Source organism: Amphibalanus amphitrite, unplaced genomic scaffold (genome assembly GCF_019059575.1).
Source record: "Amphibalanus amphitrite isolate SeventyFive unplaced genomic scaffold, NRLGWU_Aamphi_draft 000253F_arrow, whole genome shotgun sequence".
NCBI lineage: Eukaryota > Metazoa > Arthropoda > Thecostraca > Balanomorpha > Balanidae > Amphibalanus > Amphibalanus amphitrite.
Window position 1 is genome coordinate 63560 of NW_024881748.1, and position 22314 is coordinate 85873.

The following is a 22314-nucleotide window of genomic DNA, read 5'->3' on the forward strand; positions in this document are numbered from 1 at the left end:
CGGCGGCGGTGATGACTGACCTCTGCGCTCTGTTCCCAGGCACCAACGACTGCTTTGTGGTGATCAGCCTGGGCAAGGAGAAGTACCAGACGTCCGTCAAGGAGAAGTCGCCTCCCAACGTCGAGTGGTGCGAGGAATGCGAACTGTAAGTCGCCCGCCCTCTGGAGCGGTCTCGCCATGTAATCCAGCTGTGGGCTTAATGATCATGGCGGGGTGATTTTTCAAAACAGTTATCGAATACCGGCACGCATGCTTCTTTCTTTTAACCCGCGCCGGGCCGGTGCTCTGAGATTCCGCGCCGGGCCGGGGGGTGTCTGAACACCCCCCCCCCCCCTTCTAACTCGGCTCCTGGGCCACGTAGCGACACGCGGCAAGCGGTAGTCGAAAGAACGTCCAAAATAAGGACGAAAACACTATGGGTCATTTTTTGGGTCAGGTCAAAGGTCAGGTCACCAGAGGTCACCAAAGGTAAAATGTTGACTATTTCAACATTTTGGAAACTGCCAACGGCTATCTCGGGAACCGATAGAGCTACAACGCCGCAGAAAAGCGCATTCGATAGCCCTTTTACAGACCTTTCTGAGTAATGTTCTCAGATTTGACCTCAGGTCAACGGTTTAGCCTCCAGAGGGCAAAAACTCCAAAAATGGCCGTTTTTACGAAAAGCGTTTTTTTCGGCAATAACTTTTGACTCAAAAGAGCCATGACATTACTTTTGCCAGCATCGTGTTCCTGTCGTCGAGACGCGTCGAATGAACTATAATTTGACCTTGAAAGGTCAACTTTAAAATTTGACCTCAGGTCAAGGTCATGACCTGACCGGAAAAGGTCATGTTGCATATCAGTCGATCCGCAACGTTGAGTCGAACACATCTAAGGCGTTTTCAGCGCTCTAGCACGCCTCTATCAGAAGTTATTAGCGAAAAACTGTTAGATTCTGTTCGTGACCTGAGATGACCTCGGGGACATAACGAGGGGTCACAGTTGCCATTTTCCGGTTCAGTGTGTCAATTTTACCTACATCTCGATGTTTGAGAGTGTCTAGAATAGCGTTCGTGCAAAACAGACGCTTTTCAATTTTCTCCCATTGACTTATAATGGAGAGGCCGCAAAATTGACCTGACCTTAGGTCACCGATATCAAAATTCCGAGATAAACATTTTATAGATAATGTTGCTCTAATCAATCGCTGAAAGTTTCAAGGCAGTCGATCAATCGGTGTAGCTATGACTAGCATTCTTTTTTCTGAGGTGAGGTCACTTGGCGTGACCTGGGCCTCGTTTCATAAAACTCTGCCGTAACTTACACCTTTCCGTAATTCACACCCTTTCAGTCTACGGAGCGCAAATGAAACGGTTTCACAAAGCCACAACTGGAATTGTTTACACCTCCGTTACTAAGCACATTTGCGTGGTTGGCGTATTTTATCAAGCGTCCTACAAATTACAATTTCGTGTCAACACTTATTTTTCACGAGAAATTATAAAACAATTATGTTGAATTTTAATCTTAAAAACTATTTATGAAAAAAACAAAATTGATATTGATGACCATCCTTTATTAAATCAATATATTGAAAACAGCAGAAAGCCAGCTAAGCAGAAGTGCCTTACTACGAAAGTGGCGCGGCGCGGCGAATAAACAAAATTCCGATAGCTGCCACAAAAAGCGACTGGTACAGAAGATTTGCAGTTTCTTTTTCTCATTTTGGCTGTTCTTTCTTCCTCACCGGGCTCAACATTATAAAATATATTAAAAATTAGCTTCGAATCTTCACATTAATTTAAATTCACGCAACATTTTTGTGCGTAGTTTACACCACTGATATCAATAACTTGATAAAATATTTGTCGTTAATTACGTCGTTTTATGAAACCCAAATGGCATCAATTGGTCCGGATTCGAGCATTTGCCGTAAATGAAGCTCCGTAATTTCGATGGCGTGAATTACTCGGGTCTCCGGCTTTATGAAACCGAATTGGCATCAAATACGCCAAATCTGGCATAATTGACGGGACGCCATAAGTAATTCCTTTTATGAAACGAGGCCCTGGTGACCTGACCTAAGGCGACCTGGGTCTGAAATTTTCACAACATGTGCGGAAAAGATGCACGGGAGCGCCGCCGTTTTTGAGATATCTACGAAAAACCGCAGGGGGGGGGGGTGTTCAAACACCCCCCCCCCCGGCCCGGCGCGGGTTAACAGTGATATTCGAAATACCTAGGTACAATACCTAAATATCTGTACCTATACCTACTTGTCTTCGTTGTATTAGGCTTTTTCAGCTTTGTGACGGAACAGTAATCTAGAACGTTTGGACCTGGCAACGGCTTGCCTGCATTGAAATACGAAGCCTTTCACCAGCATAATGTCGCTAAGTGCTCTTGCTAGGAACTGTTATGCCTGTTGGCCGTGCTGTATGTTTTTACTTCGCGAAAGCGGTGAATGCCTTTGCACCAATACTTCAGAAGCCTTTTATGGGTAATCACATCGAGGAAAGTTGACTCTTGATGCAAGCAGAAGGTCGCTGCCTTCTCTCGTTTTTGTTCCGGCTCGTGTTCTGACTGAACTTTGAAAAGGTCGACCCTTGGTCAGCGACAAGGGGTACATCTAACGATGAGAACGGGGTAGTGATCAGCAGCCCGGTCGCGGCCGGCAGGTATAGGTGCAAAATAACCACTGCAGTCGGCGCGTCCTAAAGGCCCCATAAACAAACAAACAAACAACCAAGAGGTCAGCAGGTGCCTTTTGACCAGCGAACGAAGGGCGGTTGGCGCCTGACCATTGACAGAGGAGCCCTTTTCCCGTCGTCTCAGGCGGGGTGTCGGCTGGGGAGTCACTGTAGGCTCAGGCGGGTGTCGGCTGGGGAGTCATTGTAGGCTCAGGCGGGGTGTCGGCTGGGGAGTCATTGTAGGCTCAGGCGTGGTGTCGGCAGGGGAGTCATTGTAGGCTCAGGCGGGTTGTCGGCAGGGGAGTCATTGTAGGCTCAGGCGTGTTGTCGTCAGGGGAGCCGGGTGACCACCAGAGCGGCTGTCGGCGGGCGGCTTCTCTGCGGAGAGATTGGCCAGCTCTGGGAATTGGCGCGACATGGTGGTCCTGCTCCGACCCCGCTTACCAAATACCAGCACGAGTTAGTCCGAAGCAGTCAGTGCCATTATGTCAGCGGGCCGATTTGTGTCGGATTGCGGCTGGTTTTTGGCTCCCTGTGCGCTTGTTAGACTTAGCTTCCCTGCCAATCTGGGCTGTCATCTCGTTCACGAAAGTGAGTGAGGAAGTGCCACTTGTGTTGCATGTGGGCTGGGATGAACTGGCGTGTTGGCTGCGATGCTTCACATTTTACCGTTAGCGACCGAGTTCGTGTGGGCATAGCTTGGCTAGTATGGATTGTGGGTTCAACATGAATTAATGTCAGGTGGTTATTAAATGCGCCACGTTGGAACTCTTTTTTACGGAGCCGGCTCGTTTTATGTCGCCCCTCTAACGTTAGCACCCCTGAATTTCAAATTTTGCTGTCTGGTAGATATTTTTGTTTTGTATGGTTCAAGAGGCTTTCCTTATCATAAGATCGTGCCAAGACCTGCTTGGCATTCATTTTGAGGTGTAAGTAATTGTATTATTTTACTCAAGATGTAAGTAATTTGGGTGGTTTGACAAGAAAGCGGCAGTTTAGACACATATATTGATTATATAAATTATTTTACGAAAATGGCACATCAACACCACCTAAACAGCTGTTTTATTGAATGAATACAAGTCAAATATTTTTATTGTGCCGAACACCTCTTCTGTTGGACCGGTCCTCATTGAATCAAGTGAATCGCTTCCGCATATAAAGATCACCAATGTTTTGATGAAGTTTAGCTCATCTGGCGTTTGCCTGTCCACAACGTCTGTAAAGATTATTATTATTATTATTATTATATCGTTTATTCCACTAACCACGATCATCGGGTGGGCGTTACAGTGGAACATTGCCAATTCCAACACATCTGTTCATGCAGTAAACAATGATGGTTGGTACGTTTAACGGTACACTGCAGGGCATATGCGAGCACATCCGCACACATTGCCAATTCCAACACGTCTGTTCATGCGGTTAACAGTGATGGTTGGTACATATAACGGTACACTACAGGGTACATACAAGTACATTCGCACACATTGGGTGAAACGTGGTCATCAGTTGTCAGTGTTTGCTTTTGCTAGGAGGTACTTTTTCAGTTCAAATTTTGAGGCATTCCTCATTCTAGTGGGCAAACTATTCCACAATTTAGAGCCATGATATGACAGTGAATATTTCATAAAATCTGTTCGCGGAGCAACCAGATCTAGGTTCTCCGACTGTCTTGTCTCACGGTCAGATCTTCTAGTTATAAAGAGCGAGGATATCAAAGGTGTTGTAATCTCCGGAAAAAGCAGACACTGACGAATTATATTCAATGCAGCAATGTCATGTTCGAAGGCTAAGTCTCTTCGCCATGCCACATTCGCACTCTCACGACCCGTGATACGCCGAGCAAATTTTACAATTTTAGATATCCTTTTCCCCTGTGTCAAGCCACAATTCCCCCATATACAGAAACACAGAAACGGATATGTGGAAGAACTAACGAATTAACAAGCAGTGCAATAGTTTTCAAGGGCATAATGTGACGCAAGTGACTCAGGCGTATCAGCATGCCAATGCATTTGCCAACAACAGTGTCGATATGGATACTCCACGTAAGACAGCTGTCTAAAGTAACGCCCAAACTAATTAGAGACGGCTTAACTTGTACCACAGTATCAAATACATGTACACTCTTCAAATTAATCTTTTTCAAAACACATCTAGTGCCAAAAACAGTGACTTGTGATTTGGCAGCATTTACAGAAAGGCGGTTCCGGGAGAACCACACCCCAAGCCTTTGAAGAAGGGTCTGAAGGCGACCTATCACAGTATCTAGTTCGTTTGGTGGTCCCGAAACCATCACCTGAGTGTCATCGGCGTATTGAATTATTGATCCTGATTCAGACGCAACGGTGGGTAAATCATTCATGTACAAGTTAAACAACATCGGACCCAACACACTTCCCTGTGGAACACCTGACAGCACATCACCCTTCGCATCATTACAACCCCTCACATACTGGCGCCTACCAGAAAGATAGCTTTTGAACCATGGGTGTTCAATGCCATAGTGTGAGAGTTTCGCTAGCAATATACGATGATCTACACAATCAAACGCCTTGCTCAGATCTAGCGATACCAGAATGCAAATGTTTCCCTTATCAATAGAAGCCCTGATGGATTCCGTCAATGCAATCAGGGCATGTTCAACGGAATAGCGTGGTCGGAAACCAAACTGATTTTCTGACAACACATCGCAGTCATCTAGGTACGTACTTAGCTGAAGAGAGACAAGTCTCTCGAGAATTTTGGAAGCGACGCTTAAAAGGGATATAGGTCTAAAGCTAGACGCCTCCTTTGGGTCACCTTTTCCCTTGTAAATGGGAACTACTTCAGCTATTTTCCAACAGGATGGCAAAGTACCGCTGGTGATGGATGAGTTAAACACTCGTAGAAGCGATCCAAGAAGCCTGGAAGAGAAAGACTTGAATAAAAAAGCAGGGAGTCTATCTGGCCCACATGACGTGTGTGATTTTAAGGATCTAATAACTAAGCGTAATTCGTCCAATGTTGCTGGGCGAAGGTCGAATCTAGTTGATAATACTCTTGGGGGACCAAAAAACACCTCATCTGTACATGCACTGATATTTACTTTGCTAGCGAGGTTTCCACCTACTGAGCAGAAGAAATCATTGAATGAACGTGCCGTGCTTTCGTCCAATGACTGGGCGACTTTAGATTTGCCAAGCGTTGCATTTATTAAATTCCAGGTGTCTCTGCTGGACCTATGCGATCTGATACTAGACTCAAATTTTGCTCGTCGTTCAAAGCAAATTACTTTTTTAACCTGACGGCGCATATCCTTATAGAGGGTGATATCGGACTGAGCGTTGGTGCGTCTCGAAACACGTAACTGGGCCGTCGTTAAGCGGATAAGTTGCCTGGCGGCAGCTGAAATTCCAAATCCGGATTTGTGCTTAAGTGATACAGTTACAAACGGAGCATGACGATCAATGACTGGAATGACTGCTTCTGTCCAGCATTTCCAACCCTCGCCGGGATCAGAAACATCAACCCCGGGGGCCCAGGGTATCGCGTCATGCAGGTCTCTGCAGAAGGATTGGAAATCAATATTTTTCCATCTGCGGAACGTTATTGGAAACGGTTTCAACTTTTTCCTCTTAACTTTCATTTTGACTATTACTAAATTATGATCAGATACAATACAATCTTCGGAAGTGCACCCTGTCACAAAAGAAAAATCACTTACAAGAACAATGTCAATGAGAGTCGATGAGGAACTAGCAATACGGGTCGGCAGTTGCACACACTGATGCAATCCAGTATTGCCAATGAGAGTTAGTAGTTGTCGAACATGTGGGAGGCTCGGTCGCAAGAGATCACAATTTAAGTCTCCGCATAAAACGACCTGCTTGCCCTGCGACAGCAAGGTCTGGACTGACAGCTCTAGTGCTTCGAGATCCTGTTTTATACAGTCATATATAGGTGGTCTATACACACAACCAACAACCAATGTCCGGTTGTGTCCACATTGTACGCTTACCCAAATTAATTCAAGACGCCCAGATTGTGACATTTTAGGGCCGGTGATCTTACTGAAAGTCAGATCACTGCGACAGTAAATGGCCACACCGCCACCTTTGCGTCCCCGATCAGCTCTGCCAGCTATCGTTAAATTAGCGATGGGGACATTTGGCTCACCCTTCCTTAGCCATGTCTCAGTAAAGCACATGACATCGATTTGGTGACGTTTTACATAGTCAGACACAAGGTCGGCTGAGGGTGTCAGTGACCTGACATTCAGATTGCCGATCGATAGCCCATATTTGGAAGTAGGTACATGGTGCGAGACGTTAAAACTAGCTGAGCAGGTGTCGCTACAATCAGTCACACTATTGGAAGGCCTCAGTCTAAAAAACCGTTTACCTCGCTCGACAGCATCTGCCAGACGTTTCTACAACCTGCTCTGTTCAAATTCAACCTGGACCTGTCTAAACCATTGTGGGCACATTCATTGAGTCTTGGTCGCAGGTCAATAAAACGAACACCTTCGCTGACGCACATTCTTTCGAGTTCATCATTCAAATGACTGCGTTTCATGGTGAGAAAGTTCTCTGTCGCATTTATGTCCTGAGGCACCGAGCATATCACAATGTCTCTTACCTTTTTGACTTGTTTGGCGGCCTTGATTACCTCGACTATGCAGTCAAGCGTATACTCCACGCTGTGCCGCGATAGATCATTTCCTCCCAGATGAAGGACGAGGTCAGCGGTTATCGCCCTGCAGCCGGCCACAGCGCCGTGAAGAGCAGACAGGGCGCTGCGAGCAGTTCCTCCCCGGATGCTGTCGAACACTACCTGAGCTCCAAGAAGAAACTCGTCTCTGGCCGCCTTGGCAATACGGCGCACGTTTTGACAGCCGAGCATGACTGTACCAACGCGCGGGACCGTACTGATTCTGGTGTCCATGCCTCTTTTCCGCAGACTGGAAACTGGTCGGGTCTTTCGATCATCAGCAGATGGTGATTGCGAAGCTGTTTTGACCACCGGCTTCTTCGTTTCTTTCGTTGCGCTGGATGCCGGTCTCGCAGACGATCGGTCGGGGGGAGTCGTCGGGGTTCGGTGAGGAGTCGAATGGGGACACACATTCGAAGTCATCGACGCAGGTGCTACATGCTTGCCATCTCCTGACGTGCCTGCTAGCATCATCATCATGCTGTTCACTTGTTTTGTAAGCTGATCAATTTGGAGCTGGCTGAGTCGAATTGCTTCCATTACGTCCATTAGCGTTACGCCAGAGAAGGATGGGCCAGCAGGATGTTCATTCGAGGAATCAGGGCCCGGGTTCTGCTCCACACATCCTATGACGAGAAGGGTGAGGATCAAGGCTATCCCCAGTGCAATGGAATTATGTTGAAATGATCTTGTTGATTTTGGTTTTAACCTTGCACGAATGTAGAACATTCCGATTCTCAGTCGGTAAGCTTGGTTGTCAATCATTGGCTTGATTTGAATACCTCACAATGGACGATATCGAAGTAGAGGATCACAGTGTCGGGCGTCACGATTGCCGCGCGAAAAATCGACTAAAATTCCGAGTGGCGCTGGAGCTATCAAAAAGCGAAAATTGTGGAAAAATAGGTTTTTATAATTCACCTATATCTTATAGTTCCTTCTAGTTCACAAGTTTTCCACTTGGCCACTGGTAGAAAGATTACTTATCTTTCAAATGAATGCACTTTCAAACCTAAGCGACGCTAAATATCATAATGTTTAGCATAAATCACGGAGCCTTCAGGGCACTGGTCGTCCCAACCGACGAATCCCGATAACATCTTGGAATTATGTCTACGTGACTCATTATGGCCGAAGCCGGTCGCCATTTCAGGCAGCTCTGAAATGCTGCCTTGGAAATTCCTCACTACCGGTGCAATAGATGACCAACGGTTTTCTGGTCGGATTAGATGATTCACGCCAATCATTTGCGAGTTTCTTTTCCAATCTGTCGTAAAAGGTTTCACTGGTTTGATTGCCGCCATGTGTGTGGATGTCGATCGTGTGAATAGACGAGCACAATCAAGGTCTCTCCCCTGTTCTGTACTGGGCTCTCGCACCAGTCTTCATTTCACTGGTGCCGCCCGCTCCGGGCCGGCGTGGCAAATGGCAATCATTTGGCGGAGGTGCAGTCACATTGGCATGAACAACCGGCCCTCATTTGGTCGCCGGCCATGTCCACGCTTTATTGGCTGATAACAGGTGCCACGGATCATAACAGCAGCATGCAGCGACGCCTCATTGAAGTGGATTTCTATGCACCCTTGTAACATTTGGCATTGCAGTTGCGCTCAGCCAAATCGTCCCGTTTTTATAGCACGCTGATACACATGTGTTGATAAGATTTCCTCTGAAAACGCGGATGGTTGGGTGGCTCTTCCTTGTTACCGCTAAGTCATTTGTTGGTTGTGTTTGTATGATGTGTACTTTGTCTTCACCTATCGTGGCGAATTTGAACCACCTAAGCAGCTCGCAGCTGTGGCCCGATTATTCGGTCAGTCGAACTCCCACCACGGCCTGCGCGGTACGCCGACCAAAGACGCGGCGTCCCCGGCAGCTGCCGGATGCCCGCTGACCTCTGTCGGCCTTGGACGTGTCTGCTGGCCTACCTCTCTGGGGTGCTCCTGGCGCGGGCTGACCGGTAGCGGTGGCCGGCGGCGGCGCTCACACCTGTGCCGGCGACGGTCCGTCTCCGCTGCTGAGCGCTGCTGCCCGGATCACCGGCCGCCGCCGCCGCCGGCGCAATTACATTACAAATGCAAAGACGATGCTAAATAGATTGCCGTGTCATCTGGTCACTGGCTCTGGAGTCGGCCTTTTTGCGCTTACCCAACGTTCCTTTGCTGTTATGGGACACAATGATGTAGGCAGGTGGGGATATGGCGAGTGTAATTTTCCTAGTGTGGGCGAAAATCCATGTTTAGCTGGTGGCAAGGTTCCTGTTGTTGCGGTCGGTGCGCCTGCATTTCGGCAGGATTTGCCGGTTGCTAGATGCCACCCGGGCCACGGCACATGGCACAGAGCGGGTGGGCCGGCCTCGGGCACTGCCAGGTCCATCGGAGGGCTTTGTTGTTCGGTTTGGCTCGTGTTCTGCTCTTGTCGCTGCCGGCCATCAAGCACGTCGCACTGGAGGGTGAAATGGAGCTCCGATTTGCGGTGGTGGCGTCTGTGGTCCACTCATTAACACGTGCTCTCTGAATCGCGGCTGCAGCTTTCGCGATGTTTTTTTTTTTTAGAGGTTCTTCGTAATGAAGAGGAGATCAGGTGCATGGGTGCGACCTAAACACAGCTTATTGTGCAGCATCACGAGGACCACGACCACATCGGCCGTGCCCGGTTCACCAGCTTGAATGACAGCTCAGGCCAGCTAAACTGACACCCCAATGCGCTGAACTGCTGCAGCTAAAGCTAAACTGACGTATTGTAATAGATGATGGTTTGATCTTCCCGAGCCTCGTAAGACTATCCTCATTCAGGTAACTAGAATAATGGGATCGCGCTTCTCAATTTGTGTCGGTGACGTATATATGCGGCGATCCTCAGAATTGAGTGGGCATGCGCATGGCACAAGATCAAGTTGTGATGCCACCTCGCGTAGATTATGTTTCATGTTGTGTCCAATGACGCTATATAGCCGTGTCTGCATTGGACGCGTCAACACTGTTAAAATAATTCAAACCGCACAATGGATTATATAATCAGAACATGTTATTTGCGGCGTCCGTAATGTCTTATTTTCTCTGGTATATTACCAGCTCAGAACTGTGCAGCGGAGAACATCTGCCGGTAGGTGAGTGAGGACGTCTTCTGACGGGGCCGCTCGGATCTCCACACTTCACAGTGACCGCGGCACGGAAACGCTCCACCTGGCCGGGATTTACAGGGCACGTGCGAATGAAAACCTCACACCATTGCGGTGCTCTGATATCTCGCCTCTCCGCGCGGAGAACAATTTCTCGGATTGCTGGGTTTTGTTTTGATGAAAAGTGTGGCCTTAGAAAAAATGGCTGATCTCCCAAGATCGAGTTTTATAATGACATTTGATAGTAGTCTCGGTCTTCCTTCCTCTTAGCGGTATAGTCAGGCTGAGAGTTCGGACAAGGTCGTATCTTTCGTGACATCTAATATATGTTGTAGGTATGCAATTCAATTGTATTTTTAAAATGCGATTGTCGCCGAATATAACCACAACGTGACCCCTGGCTTTGATCCTCCGCGCCCTCCCTTTTCTACGAACATGTACATAAGATTGTTATAATCCAGTTTTCGATAAGCGTGGGGATAATGTCTTTATCAGGCATTGATATGGAACGCATCGGAGGTGCCATATCGTTATAATTAGTGATTAGCCCAGATCGATAGTATCTCATCATGCAACCGCTAAATTCGTATTTTGTTAGTTTGCTATCGCATGTGGGAAGTTGATTGTATCTGTGGCTTTCGCCCACACGGCATTGTTTTTCTCATTATTGATGGTAATTCTAGGATGCATTGTGTTCCACAGCCATAAGTCAATTGTCATTGGTTAAGATAAGAAAGACATCAAAAATGAACTCTTGTGGTCAATATTTTTATGCGCCAAACCTGTGCTATCCGTCCGTTTGGCTCGAGCCGAATCCGGCCGGAGGAAAATATGTCGGCCGTTACTCTGTTGCGGTTTTGTCGTCACGGGATGCTGCGTTTTTTACGGAGCGCTGGAATGTCCTCTGGCATACCTCAGGTGCGCCTCCAATTTGGCCGGCCAGCGCTGGCGAAACGGCGAGGTACAAATCCATCAGCCAGATGGCATGCTAGTGATCCGATTCTGATCTCATTTTTTTCCAGTTATTCGGTGCCTCATTTCTCAAAATCAAGTCCCACGAGAGAAATAACTTCATTTATGTTTAGTAATTGGCACACGATCATGCTTTATTACGGTCGGGACCGCTGTTTGTGACCTCGAAGGTAACGGTAGGCCTCTGCGATAATTTAGTGGTACTTGGTATTGCACACCGTCACCGCTAATGATTGTTCAGAATCGCCAGGAGAGCAGCGATTTTATTTTTAAGAGTGTGCTCGTAAATTTCACCCATGTTTGACAAATGTCGCCGCGGCCCCTGTGTGCACAACTCTCTCGTGCATTGTGCCATGAGGCCGCAGTACCTGTTATGGTCCATTAGCCTGGCTCGGCGCTGTCAGGTGCCATCCCGGCTGACTGGGGCGGCAGCGGAGAGCGGAGGAACGTGGCGGTGCGAGTCTCCGCCAGAGGCCAGATCAGTGGCCGGCTGAGACAACTAACGCTGCATCTGCATCCGTACCGGGATATAGCATGCGGCAGGAATTTTTCAGCAAGTTGTGTAAAATACCAAAATTTTCAACTGTTTATTATGTTGGTCTTACCATTTCTTACCATACCATTGTCGATCTTATCATTTCTTAGATTGCCAAATTTGATAAATTTATGCTACAATTTCCCTCGCCCGGTGCCAAACACAGGAAAGTAAATGCTTTAGCACTGCCTGTGTTAGAGTTGCAGAGTTCTGAAAATTTGAATTTAAGTTTATGTTTTGAAGCTCGCCACCAATCTTCAACCGGGTGGAATCCTCTGTCCAAAAATAAGGTAGTGTGTAGTGTGCCAATACGTTTTATAGATACCTTCTGGCTTCTGGGAGAACTTATTGCTACAGCTCATGGTATTTACTCTCCGTTATGGGTTGCTTTCTTCTGTAGTGAATTCTTGATGAAATTTTCAAGCACGATGTCAATCATCTTCTTAAACTGCTTGAGCTCGAGTAAGCATAACATCTTTCTGTTGTACTGACGCGCAGTTGCCTGGTTCCACATTGCATTCTATGCCGGAACATCTGACATTCCTCCCTCTTCAACATGCCAAGCTTTTGAAGCGCGATCTTGGCTTGATCGGACGCGGGACGCTCCATTAGTGGAAGGCATTGTTGGAGGATGAGATGTCAGCTACCTGCCGTGACACGGCACCTGTCGGCAGGTCGGGACGGGCGGCGCAGCCAGCCAGTTAAGCTGAGCTGGCCGCAATGCCCCGGCCTGGCGTGTAATTCCAGTGCGGCCGACCACCGCAGCAGCCGGCAGCGGGATGTGGCGCGAGGTGATATTGGTTTCACTCTGATAGTGACTTCATGCTGTGGTGTATACTGTTGTGGTGTGCCGTGATTCTGTAAATAATTTCTTACAAGCTCCTCCTGTCAACTATACAGTGCTTTTGGTCACTTGTATTACGTCACCCATGTTGATGTGAAAATTTTCAACGCATCGAGTATTCGTCTAGTTAGCATTAGCCGGAGGACATGAACAAACCTGACATCTGCAGGAATGTCAATAATGTTTTCCATTATTGAGGTTGAACCGTTTATCTGTCACGCGAAATTGGTTGTGTTTTTATGTGGCTTATATACCGTGGCTTATATGACGTGAAAAACATTGTCGGATGCTACTGTGCAGGGTATCTACTGTGCGCAAGGCCCTATATACCTGTGCGCCACGCCGTTTTACCCACCCTTCCTCTTTTCATCCCATTCATGGTGTTCGTGAGGATCCTCACGGACGACCCCCTCAGCCCAGGTGTTGTAGGTAATGTCACGGTGGGTATGCAAATACGCAGCATGAAAAGTAACGTGCCAGCCTTGCATTCAGATAACGTGAACCTTTGCTGCCACGCTACGGTACGGCTGAGTGGTTTAAGAAATGGGATTTGTTTTATATGATTTTATTTTTTAATGAGGCTGCTGCGGGCCCGTATCAACGTCAGAAACATCGCCGCAATCGGACATGACGTAGGAAATTTTCCAAATATTACCCGTTGGCTGTTGGAAATTTCCAGGGATCCGTTTTTTGCTCTGCAGGCTCGAAATAACCCAGCAATGTCGTTCACAATCACGCGCGTTGCCGCACCATTACACACGATAAGCCACCGCGGCTGTGACTTGTGATACTCTGCCGTATCTTCTTACAGAACAGCTGCTATGCAATCTGAGTGTGTAGCATGGACTACATTCGCCACGGAGCGGGCCGGGTCTGTTGTTGGTAGGGCCGTAGTCTCTGCGGCCGCGGAGCGCGCGGCACCGCGGCGGGCTGACCCCGACTCCCGTGGTCGAGGTGGGAGCTGGTGTCGCCGGTTTCTCCACTTTGTGGTCTGCTAGTGCCCTGAACGAACTTCGCCACCTAGGCCGGCTGATAGTTAAGGAGACATCGCAACCTGCCTCCGAAAGGGCGGTAGATGACTGATGTATTTATGGTGTCACTGGGTGCATTTTCGCTTCGGATTGTTTATGCATGCATGCTTGATGTTTTTGTATCATATCAATATGTAGCTGTATGTGCTGGACTCCTCGACGAACAATGATGGCCACCTAAAAATGAAAAGAGTTTTGATACCCTGCTGTCTAATTACATAACCGTCCTGGTACCGCACCGGGATGTGAATCGGCCTGTAAACCTCTCCCCAAATCACCCGTCAATCTCTACCGGCCGGCCTGAGCGGCTCGCTGCGGCGTCGCTCGTTCCGCGGCCATTGAGCCGCCGCGCGCACTGCCGGCTGGAGCCGACACCCGATCACAGCCGCGGTCAGCCGCCGCGCAGACCACCGGCGTCAAAAGACCCGGTCACAGGCTCCGCCATATCGGCCCAAATCGACTTTCCCGGGACAGATTGGCAGTCACACCAACCAGTGTAGCCAGATACTTAGCCAGCCTGCCCGGCTGGGACTGAATACCGGGGACTGGGTAATCGACTCCGACTCTGACTCCGTCCGGGCCTCAGCGGTCAGGCATGGAATCCTGGCCCCTCGCGCTCCCCTCCATTTACCCAGGAGTGAGTGGCATTGACTGCTGACGGCGGCCAGCCTCAGAGATGACTGCCGGGCCTCAGGATGAAGCGTCTCTTGCCTACCCTTGTGTATCCAGTGCAGCTATCAGCCTCTGGATGTGTGCATTGGGCATTGGACACTGCGCTCTTAGCGACAGAGTATACCTCTGCGAATCTGATGGAGCATTCAGTGAGCAGCTGTATAGAGCTGTCGGCCACCGCCGGAGATATGTTTTCCGTGTGTGTGAGTGTATGGTGGCCGGCGTGTGCGGTCGGATAACGCGGCCGTCTGTTGACAGGACGATCCCCAGCCAGGGCAACACGGCCGAGATACGTCTGCAGGTGCTGCACCGCAACTTCCTGGGCGTGGACGAGTTCCTCGGACAGACCTCCATCCCGCTGGCCGACTTTGATGTCTACGAGCTACCGCGCAACAGGTAACGGAGACCGGCAGAGTGGCCACGTCAGACGCCGACCAGGATCACCCAACATTACTTGAGGTGGTCAAAGCGCGCTCTGGAGATTTCATAGAGGAAAACCTGTTACGGTTTACTGAATTTTGAATACCAGAACCATTTTAGCTTACTTTTGAAACACTGCTTCCGGAATGTAAGAGCAGGGGTAAAGATATAGAAAATAAGCGGTTTATCAGCGCTCCTATAAATTTGCCGAAAAGTCGTCCTGGTAGTTACCTCGTCAATGCGTCGAGTGTTTTTTCTGTGAACGTGTGATAAGGACGGCTCGGGCCGTGGTCAGTGTGCTCAGTCTGGTTGACACTCGGGATTGCGGGAATGATCGTGATGCCTGCATTGGGCGTAAGCTGTAAACACCCCGGTCGGCCGGGCGCGTTGGCACGGGGCTGTGGCTCCGGAGTCGCCTCCCGCCGCCCACCACCCGCCGGACTGTTGCTATGCCGCCCTCGGGTCGGGAGAACCGGAGACTTAGACTAGCGGTTCCACCGGGCCGATTGAAGCAGAGGGCCGCGCTTTACCCGCCAGCACCCCTCCCTTCGGACGGAGCTTCACTGAAAAGCCGCTTTAGCTGCTCTGAATACAGGCTGGTGGGTGAAGTGCACTCGGTTCACGCAGCTGGCCGACCGAACGGCTGCTGACGGGATCATGCAATGATTTATGCATCTAGGTGATTGGGCAACGATGTGGGATTTCCAGTATCTGTCCAGAACCAGGTGCATGAAAAACTGACAGGACACAAATGTACATTGTATCGCCTTACGACCACCTTTTCCTTTTGTTTTATTGGAAGTGCACTGGCATGATTTGTTTTCTCACGCATTGTTCATTCCATTTTCTGTTGTACCATGTCTTTCTCAACTTATTATGTCATCCTAACCAGATGCATGACAGCAAACATGTCACTGTTGCGTGTTCTGCGTCCTACCGCCTGTTTGGCGCCGTGCTGACCTCTCCTGTCTCACTCCTGCAGAACGTACCAGCTACACAGCAAGCCGGAGAAGAAGGACAACAAGCCGCGCGGTGAGCTCGAGGTGCGCCTGGGCTTCACGGTGAAGGCCGCCTCGTCGAGCACGGCCGACCTGCGCGCGGGCGAGAAGCTGCGCTCGTCGCTGGTCAGCCTGCCCAAGGTGGCCGGCCACCTGGGCGGCAGCCTGGCCAGCCTCGGTCACAAGAAGAAGAGCATCAAGAAGCTGGCCTCGTCGGTCGGTGAGTGCGGGGAGACGGGACAGTGGCGCTGGGGATCTGAGTTGAAAGAAGGGATTCGTTGTGTGAGAGTGAGAGAGCTCGGGGTGTTAGCCACTTTCTGTAATGTCCTCGCCCGGACGGTCACCCGCCGCAACGGTAGTGTATCGGTAGTCTGAGAATATGGCTGCCACAGCATACCGCCGTCAGAAATAAGATAGGACCATGGTTCCCCTGCGTAGAGCGTCCCTGCCGACACCATGGGGAAAATGGGGAGAATGCATTGAACATCTGCTTTACCATGCTCGGTTCCAGGGAACCCTAGCTAGGACAGGGTCATTAGTCTGGATCATGTGTCCATTCAAAAAGTGATTGTCCTTATTTTATTTTCTTATGCAGTTTTAGATAAAGAGTACGCTGTTGGGAAATACGACGGGTTTGAGACGATTTATGTTTCGTTACTGCATATTTCGTGGTTTTGGAGCCCTGGAGTATTGCAGGTATTTCAACTTTCATTTTAATTCAAATGTTGGCTTAGCTGTTTAGCTTTGTGGTGGCCTTGGCGGGAAGCGTGTTTAATGCCGCTATCTACGTCTTGTGTCGCCGGCTGCCCGGTGTGGTATGCGCGGCGCGACGTCCCGGCGCCCACCTGTGTCCGTCATTCCGGGGACGTGACCCGGTGCATATCCCCGCGGCCAGTGTCCTACACACGGCGGGGCAGGGAGCAGGAAACTGCCACCGTGTCCGGACGGCCGGCGCGCCGTTTCGCCGTGTTGGGATTACCACGGCGGACGGTGCGTGCCCGACGGCCGGACGCACCCAGCCGGACGCCGGCCGCGCCGGCGAGACTGTTTCCTGATGTCTGCATGTCGCCTCGTCACTTTTTTAGGCGTATTTACTAGCCGCGGTGGCAGTAATTGTGGCACTCTGGATACAGGAGGCTTCGCAGCTGGGCCATTATTTCGTTCTCTTCCATTCATGTCCCATGTACCTGACTGTACTCTAAGTAGCGATGTTTGACTCTCGGTGTATTTTTATATTATTTTTATGTTACATTTCTTAATGGCTTAAAGGTAATAAGATAATGAATTAAATTGATTTACTTCCAAGTCCCAAAACGTTTCAATTGATAGTGAGACGTCTGGTTATCACCAGATTTTTTTTTGCAACTACATATAATAGGTGTATTATAGGTGTGCTTTTTCGGAAAGGATTGCGAATATGTACATCGACTCGTCAACCCACTCGTTTCCCAGCCACTCTGCGGGTACCTGTCTAACACTGCCGTCCTTTCTGTTTGCTCCCGGACAGGTCACAAGGTGGCAAAGGCGGGCGGTCGTCGGCGCGGCTCTTCGCGCGCCGGCAGCGAGGCCGGCTCGGATGTCGGCAGTGACCTCGGCTGGGACGACGCCGCCTCGAGCAACGCTGACCCGGGCGTCATCTCTGAGGGCGAGGAGGATGAGTTCGGGGTCAGTGACCGCGCCCCGCACGGGTGGCCAGAGGCTGTGGTTTGTGGGAATGGTCTGAAATGATACGGGCAGTCTCTGAGCTGAAATGAAAATGTTTTTTACCCGATTTACCGGTTTAAATATGGTTAAACCCGATGCAAAAAGCATACCTTGCCGTTGCATTAACAACAACCTTGCTGTTTGTTTGAAGTAACACTTCATTCAAATATCAACACGAGTACCAGCGTTAGAGGAAGCGGCTCCTAAGTAGGTGGTTGTTTCCACGCGGGCCCCGGGAGGAGCTCAGTTGCCACCTCTTTGTGCGGCGTGCCTGGGAGGCTGGCTGGGTACAGGTCACCGCTGCGGTGGCCGGCAGAGGAGCCGCCACTCTGCGGTCGGCGGGTAGGCGGTGGCCGAGGTCGGGGAGGGAGGGGCGCCAGCGGCCACCGCGCCACCGGCCGCCGAAAGCGCCTGAGCGCATTATTCCGCGGCCAGTGACGAGATTTGGATGATCGCCTTCCGCGAATCATCTCACTCCGCTAGTTTGCATTCTGAGTGAAAAGTTCAGAAGGCGAGTATGGATAAGATCGGGCAGTGGGGCTCCGATTCGGTTTGTGCTATGAGCTGGCATGCTATTATTTTATAAACGAACATGACGGTTTTTTCTTAGTCACGCTTGGATACATGCACACACGGACATCGGTGACTGTGAGAAAAAAAAAATCAGCTAAACAAATGTAGTGTGGGTGCATGCAGACCATTGGATTTGCCCCTCCATTCGTACTACGAAAAGATGCTTAGAATGTAGGCAAGTGAAGGCAGTTATGTGATTCATCAGCTGATTTGACCCATGATACAATTAAATTGCCACCCAATACGCTGGAAACAAGTGTGTTTATGCATCGTGTCCGTCAGTATTTTTAATTTATCTCCAACGATTTTGTCTGGAATTGGGAGCATGCTACGCAGTTAATGCTCATTTTGACCGCAACTTATGGCCACTCAACAGATCATTGTTCTGCCAGTACGGTGAAAATCCCTCGTCAATAATAGGTTTACAGAAAGCTGTTTCCGCGATAACCTGGCTCCTCGGCGGAGTAATTTTGCTGGATCAGATCGCTCACTGGGCTAGCCTATTGGTGTGCCGGTCGATTGTGTGAGTAATTGCTGGGTTGCGGCGGCCGTCGGGGCTTGACGGCGTCGGCGCTCTCTGTTCCCTGCCGTCGGGTCATCGGTACGACAGCCGATCGGCCCGCAGCGAACAGCGGCGAGCCCGCACACCGGCCGGGCTCCTGGACCGCGCCGATAACCGCGCCACCATATTTACGGGTATCTGATTCTGCGGCCCAAAGTGTGTGTGGGTTCGCCGGCGTCCCCGATAACCCTGCGGCAGTGGCTGCGCCGCCCGGACCCGCCGGCACCTGTTCTCACGGCGCCCCATCCGGGTCGGGTCCGCACATCGGCGGCACTGGCCAGTCGTGTCCGCACTGCCCACCCGGGCCCGCTCGGCGGCGCGTCGTTAGCACTCCTAATCCCGATTCCGGAGAGCCATTAGCCGGTGTGTGGCCGAGCAGCGCGGTTCGTGCACTGTCCCGTTGCCGTATGATCGGATATCCCAGCTGGTCCAAGGAACAACCATTTCAACAGATCACCATCAAAATTGCTTAACGGGAAACCCACAACTGCGGACTACTGGCGATTGCCAATTCAGCGGAACTCGCCTAACGACTGGTCGGTCGTGACTTGGAGGGCAGCGTATTGGATGGGTCATGTGCTAGCTGTTTGCCTTTTTAAATGTTGTTCTCGTGGTACTTTGAACGAGTGAAGTTCACCAGCTATCGACTGCGTCGACATCAGTGTCCGAGAAATCGGTTGCTTCATAATATTCCTTGTGCTTCAACAAGCTTGAAACGTGACGAGGCCAGGCGCCGCGATTTTGCAGAATAACGCCCATCGCCTCTATGGAAAATGGAAAATACAAATGTATCTATTGGATTTTTTTTCACCATGCTTTCTAGAGCTGCACACCAGCCATTTCCTACAAGTCTTTACTCGGGTTTGGTTGTGGTGCTCAAATTTAATTTAGTTTTTGCCCCAACTAAGGTTTGTCGTCATAGCTTTGATTTTGCAATCATAGGACTTGAGATTGGTGTAATTTTTATTATTATGCTGCTTTGCTACCACGTACATAATGATCAGAAATGCAAGTGTCGCCATTTATCCTTCTGTCGGTCCGGCTGGGCGCTGTGCAGTGAGCTGCTGAGTGCCGAGCCCGGCTGCTCGGCGGCGGCAGCGGGCGGGCCCGGCAGCGGCCGCCTGCAGCCAATAGTGCGCGTTTGACTTGCTGATGTGGCGCCGCCCCGGCCCGGCCCGGCCACGCCTCGCGGCCGGGCAGTCTGGGAGCGATTCCGGGCGGCTGCACCGGCCGCCCTGCGCCGCGCCTGCGACTCGGGGCCAGGGAAGCCGTGATGTAGCCACTGAAACGATCAGCGGCGCTGCCCAAACAGTCCGTACGGCGGCGTAATTGAACAGTCAAGGGCTTATGTATCGCTTATGTATCATTGTTCCTGTTTGACTGGCCTGATTGAACACGGACTTCTTCTCGTGGCTAGGCAATCGACATGCTGATTAATGTTAATGCTGGCCATTGCGCAGTCTCAAAGTTGAGCGTCGTCGTATAATATTTGAGTGGATAAGATACATTATTTTGGAATTTAAAGCCAATTTTTAGCCAAGCCAAAGTTGTACTAATCACCGAATACGTATGAGTGTGTGTGTTTGTGTGTTATTTACATTTCCCTGTAATGCCCACCATCTGGTGGTTAGTGGAAATAAACGAAGTAATAATAATAATAATAATAATGATAATAATTTTTTATGTATGTAATTACGGGTGTATTCACATTATTACTCGTAGTTGTACCGTGCTTTTCATCTAGGATGCAATTTGCCGATCGTAGATGACTGTGATGATTGGTTTACATACGTGTCGTGGCAATGATTGGAAATGAGCTGAGCCGCCACCGAATGGATGTCTTGTCTGTGTGTTGGTGTGTGCCGTGCCGACTCGAGCGTGGCGTCTGCCATACTAACGCGATTGTGCCGTGTGTCATACTGTATCGAGTCTACCGTGTGTCATTCTGACGGGTTGTGTCGTGATCCATACTGACGCGATTGTGCCGTGTGTCATACTGTATCGAGTCTACCGTGTGTCATTCTGACGGGTTGTGTCGTGACCAGGGGCGACACTTTCCGAAAATTATTGGTAGGGCTCTAATGTAAATTTTTGCCAATGCAAAGCGATTCTTTCCACGCAACGCCATAGGCATAATGTTAAATTTCCAAAATTATTGGTAGGGCTCGGGCCCTACCATGCCTATACAAAACGACACCCATGGTCGTGACTCGTGATCCATACTGACGCGAGTGTGACGTATCTGCCATACTGGGCCTCGTTTCATAAAGCGAGTCCTTAACTTACGCCAGTTTTTGGGCTTGTATTGCAAGCGCATGTGAAGCGATAAATTTATTTCCCCTTCTCCTTTCTGTTCTTGCTTGCAAAATAAATAAATTCAGCGATTCAAACTATCGTGATCGCTTCACATGCACTTGCAATACAAGACCAAAAACCGGCGTAAGTTACGGACTCGCTTTATGAAACGAGGCCCTGACTCGGGTGTTCCATGTTTGTCTTACTGAACGCATTTGTGCCGTGTGTGCCACAGTTTGATGACCACCACCACGGCCGTAAGCCGGCGACACCGGACCTGCACGGCTCCCTGGGACGTCAGCTACACAGAGGTGAGCCGCCGGCGAGCAGAGGGAGCAGGGAGAGGTTAGAGGTCGGCTGGGTCACGTGACCAGCCTGGTCTGCCGGCCACCGTCCGCTCGCCGGCCGGCCACACTCGGTAACCGAATGCCGCGACTCTGAGAAGAACCCCACCGTATGCCCGGCTACCTGCATACACATGCTCTACTGATGTTCTATATCGAGCCAGCCGTCTGATGGCGGCCGGCAGCGCGGCTCGCGCTAAACTTGGGAATAGCGATCTATTGATTGGAATACTTGCGCCGTACTTGATGAAATGCGAAGCCTCAACACTAATTTTCAACCTTTCTGACTTTTGTTCAAGAATGTGCAGACTTATATGGGTTTAATTAGCGTTTATACATCAATGCACTTAGATGTTCGTGCATTCGTTAACGGCAGAATTGGTGAGTTGTGTGCGTATTTCGAGAGCTCTTGCCTTTTGGAATGGCCGGCGGATGTCTGCTATGGGTTATGACCGGAATTTGTCGCTGTCTTCTGGAACGGAAGACAACTGGTGGTGTTTTTTTGTGACCGGTAGCTGTTAAAGTTCTGATTGTACTTGCTGTCAACTGTCCTCAGTTGCTGCGCCTGGCATCTGTCTGATGTGGCTAGTTGTCTGGTCAGTACAGTTGCAAACAGAGTGGTGAGTTTGCCCGTGTACGTGCCCTGGTGCACTCTGACCGGTGTCTGCTGTGTCCCAGGCACGCCGACGGTCGACGAGACGCCGCTCTCCAGTCTGTCGAGCTCGGTGCAGTCGGGTCTGAGCGAGGCGCCGCCGGCCGCGCCGCACCTGGCCGCCATCTCTGAGCGGCCGGCCGAGACGGCCCAGGCGGCCGCGCGGGCCGACAGTCCCGAACGTGAGTACTGCGACGGGACCAGGAGAGACACACGGCGCCGGG

General features: G+C 50.1%; 1 protein-coding gene across 4 annotated transcripts in view; it reads left to right on the forward strand.

The window, feature by feature from the left end:
• The window catches only part of LOC122386481 (rab11 family-interacting protein 2-like), a 42619-nt gene that overhangs the window by 13552 nt on the left and 6753 nt on the right, over nucleotides 1-22314 (forward strand). For all 4 annotated transcript variants that reach the window (XR_006257388.1, XR_006257387.1, XM_043375715.1 and 1 more), the window contains exons 3-8: nucleotides 40-145; nucleotides 14801-14938; nucleotides 15945-16180; nucleotides 17468-17625; nucleotides 21330-21405; nucleotides 22117-22272. Coding sequence is in view for 2 of the 4 variants with exons in the window: in XM_043375715.1 (XP_043231650.1) it covers nucleotides 40-145; nucleotides 14801-14938; nucleotides 15945-16180; nucleotides 17468-17625; nucleotides 21330-21405; nucleotides 22117-22272 (870 nt within the window). In the remaining 2 variants the exon portion in view is untranslated. The remainder of the gene's footprint in view (nucleotides 1-39; nucleotides 146-14800; nucleotides 14939-15944; nucleotides 16181-17467; nucleotides 17626-21329; nucleotides 21406-22116; nucleotides 22273-22314) is intronic.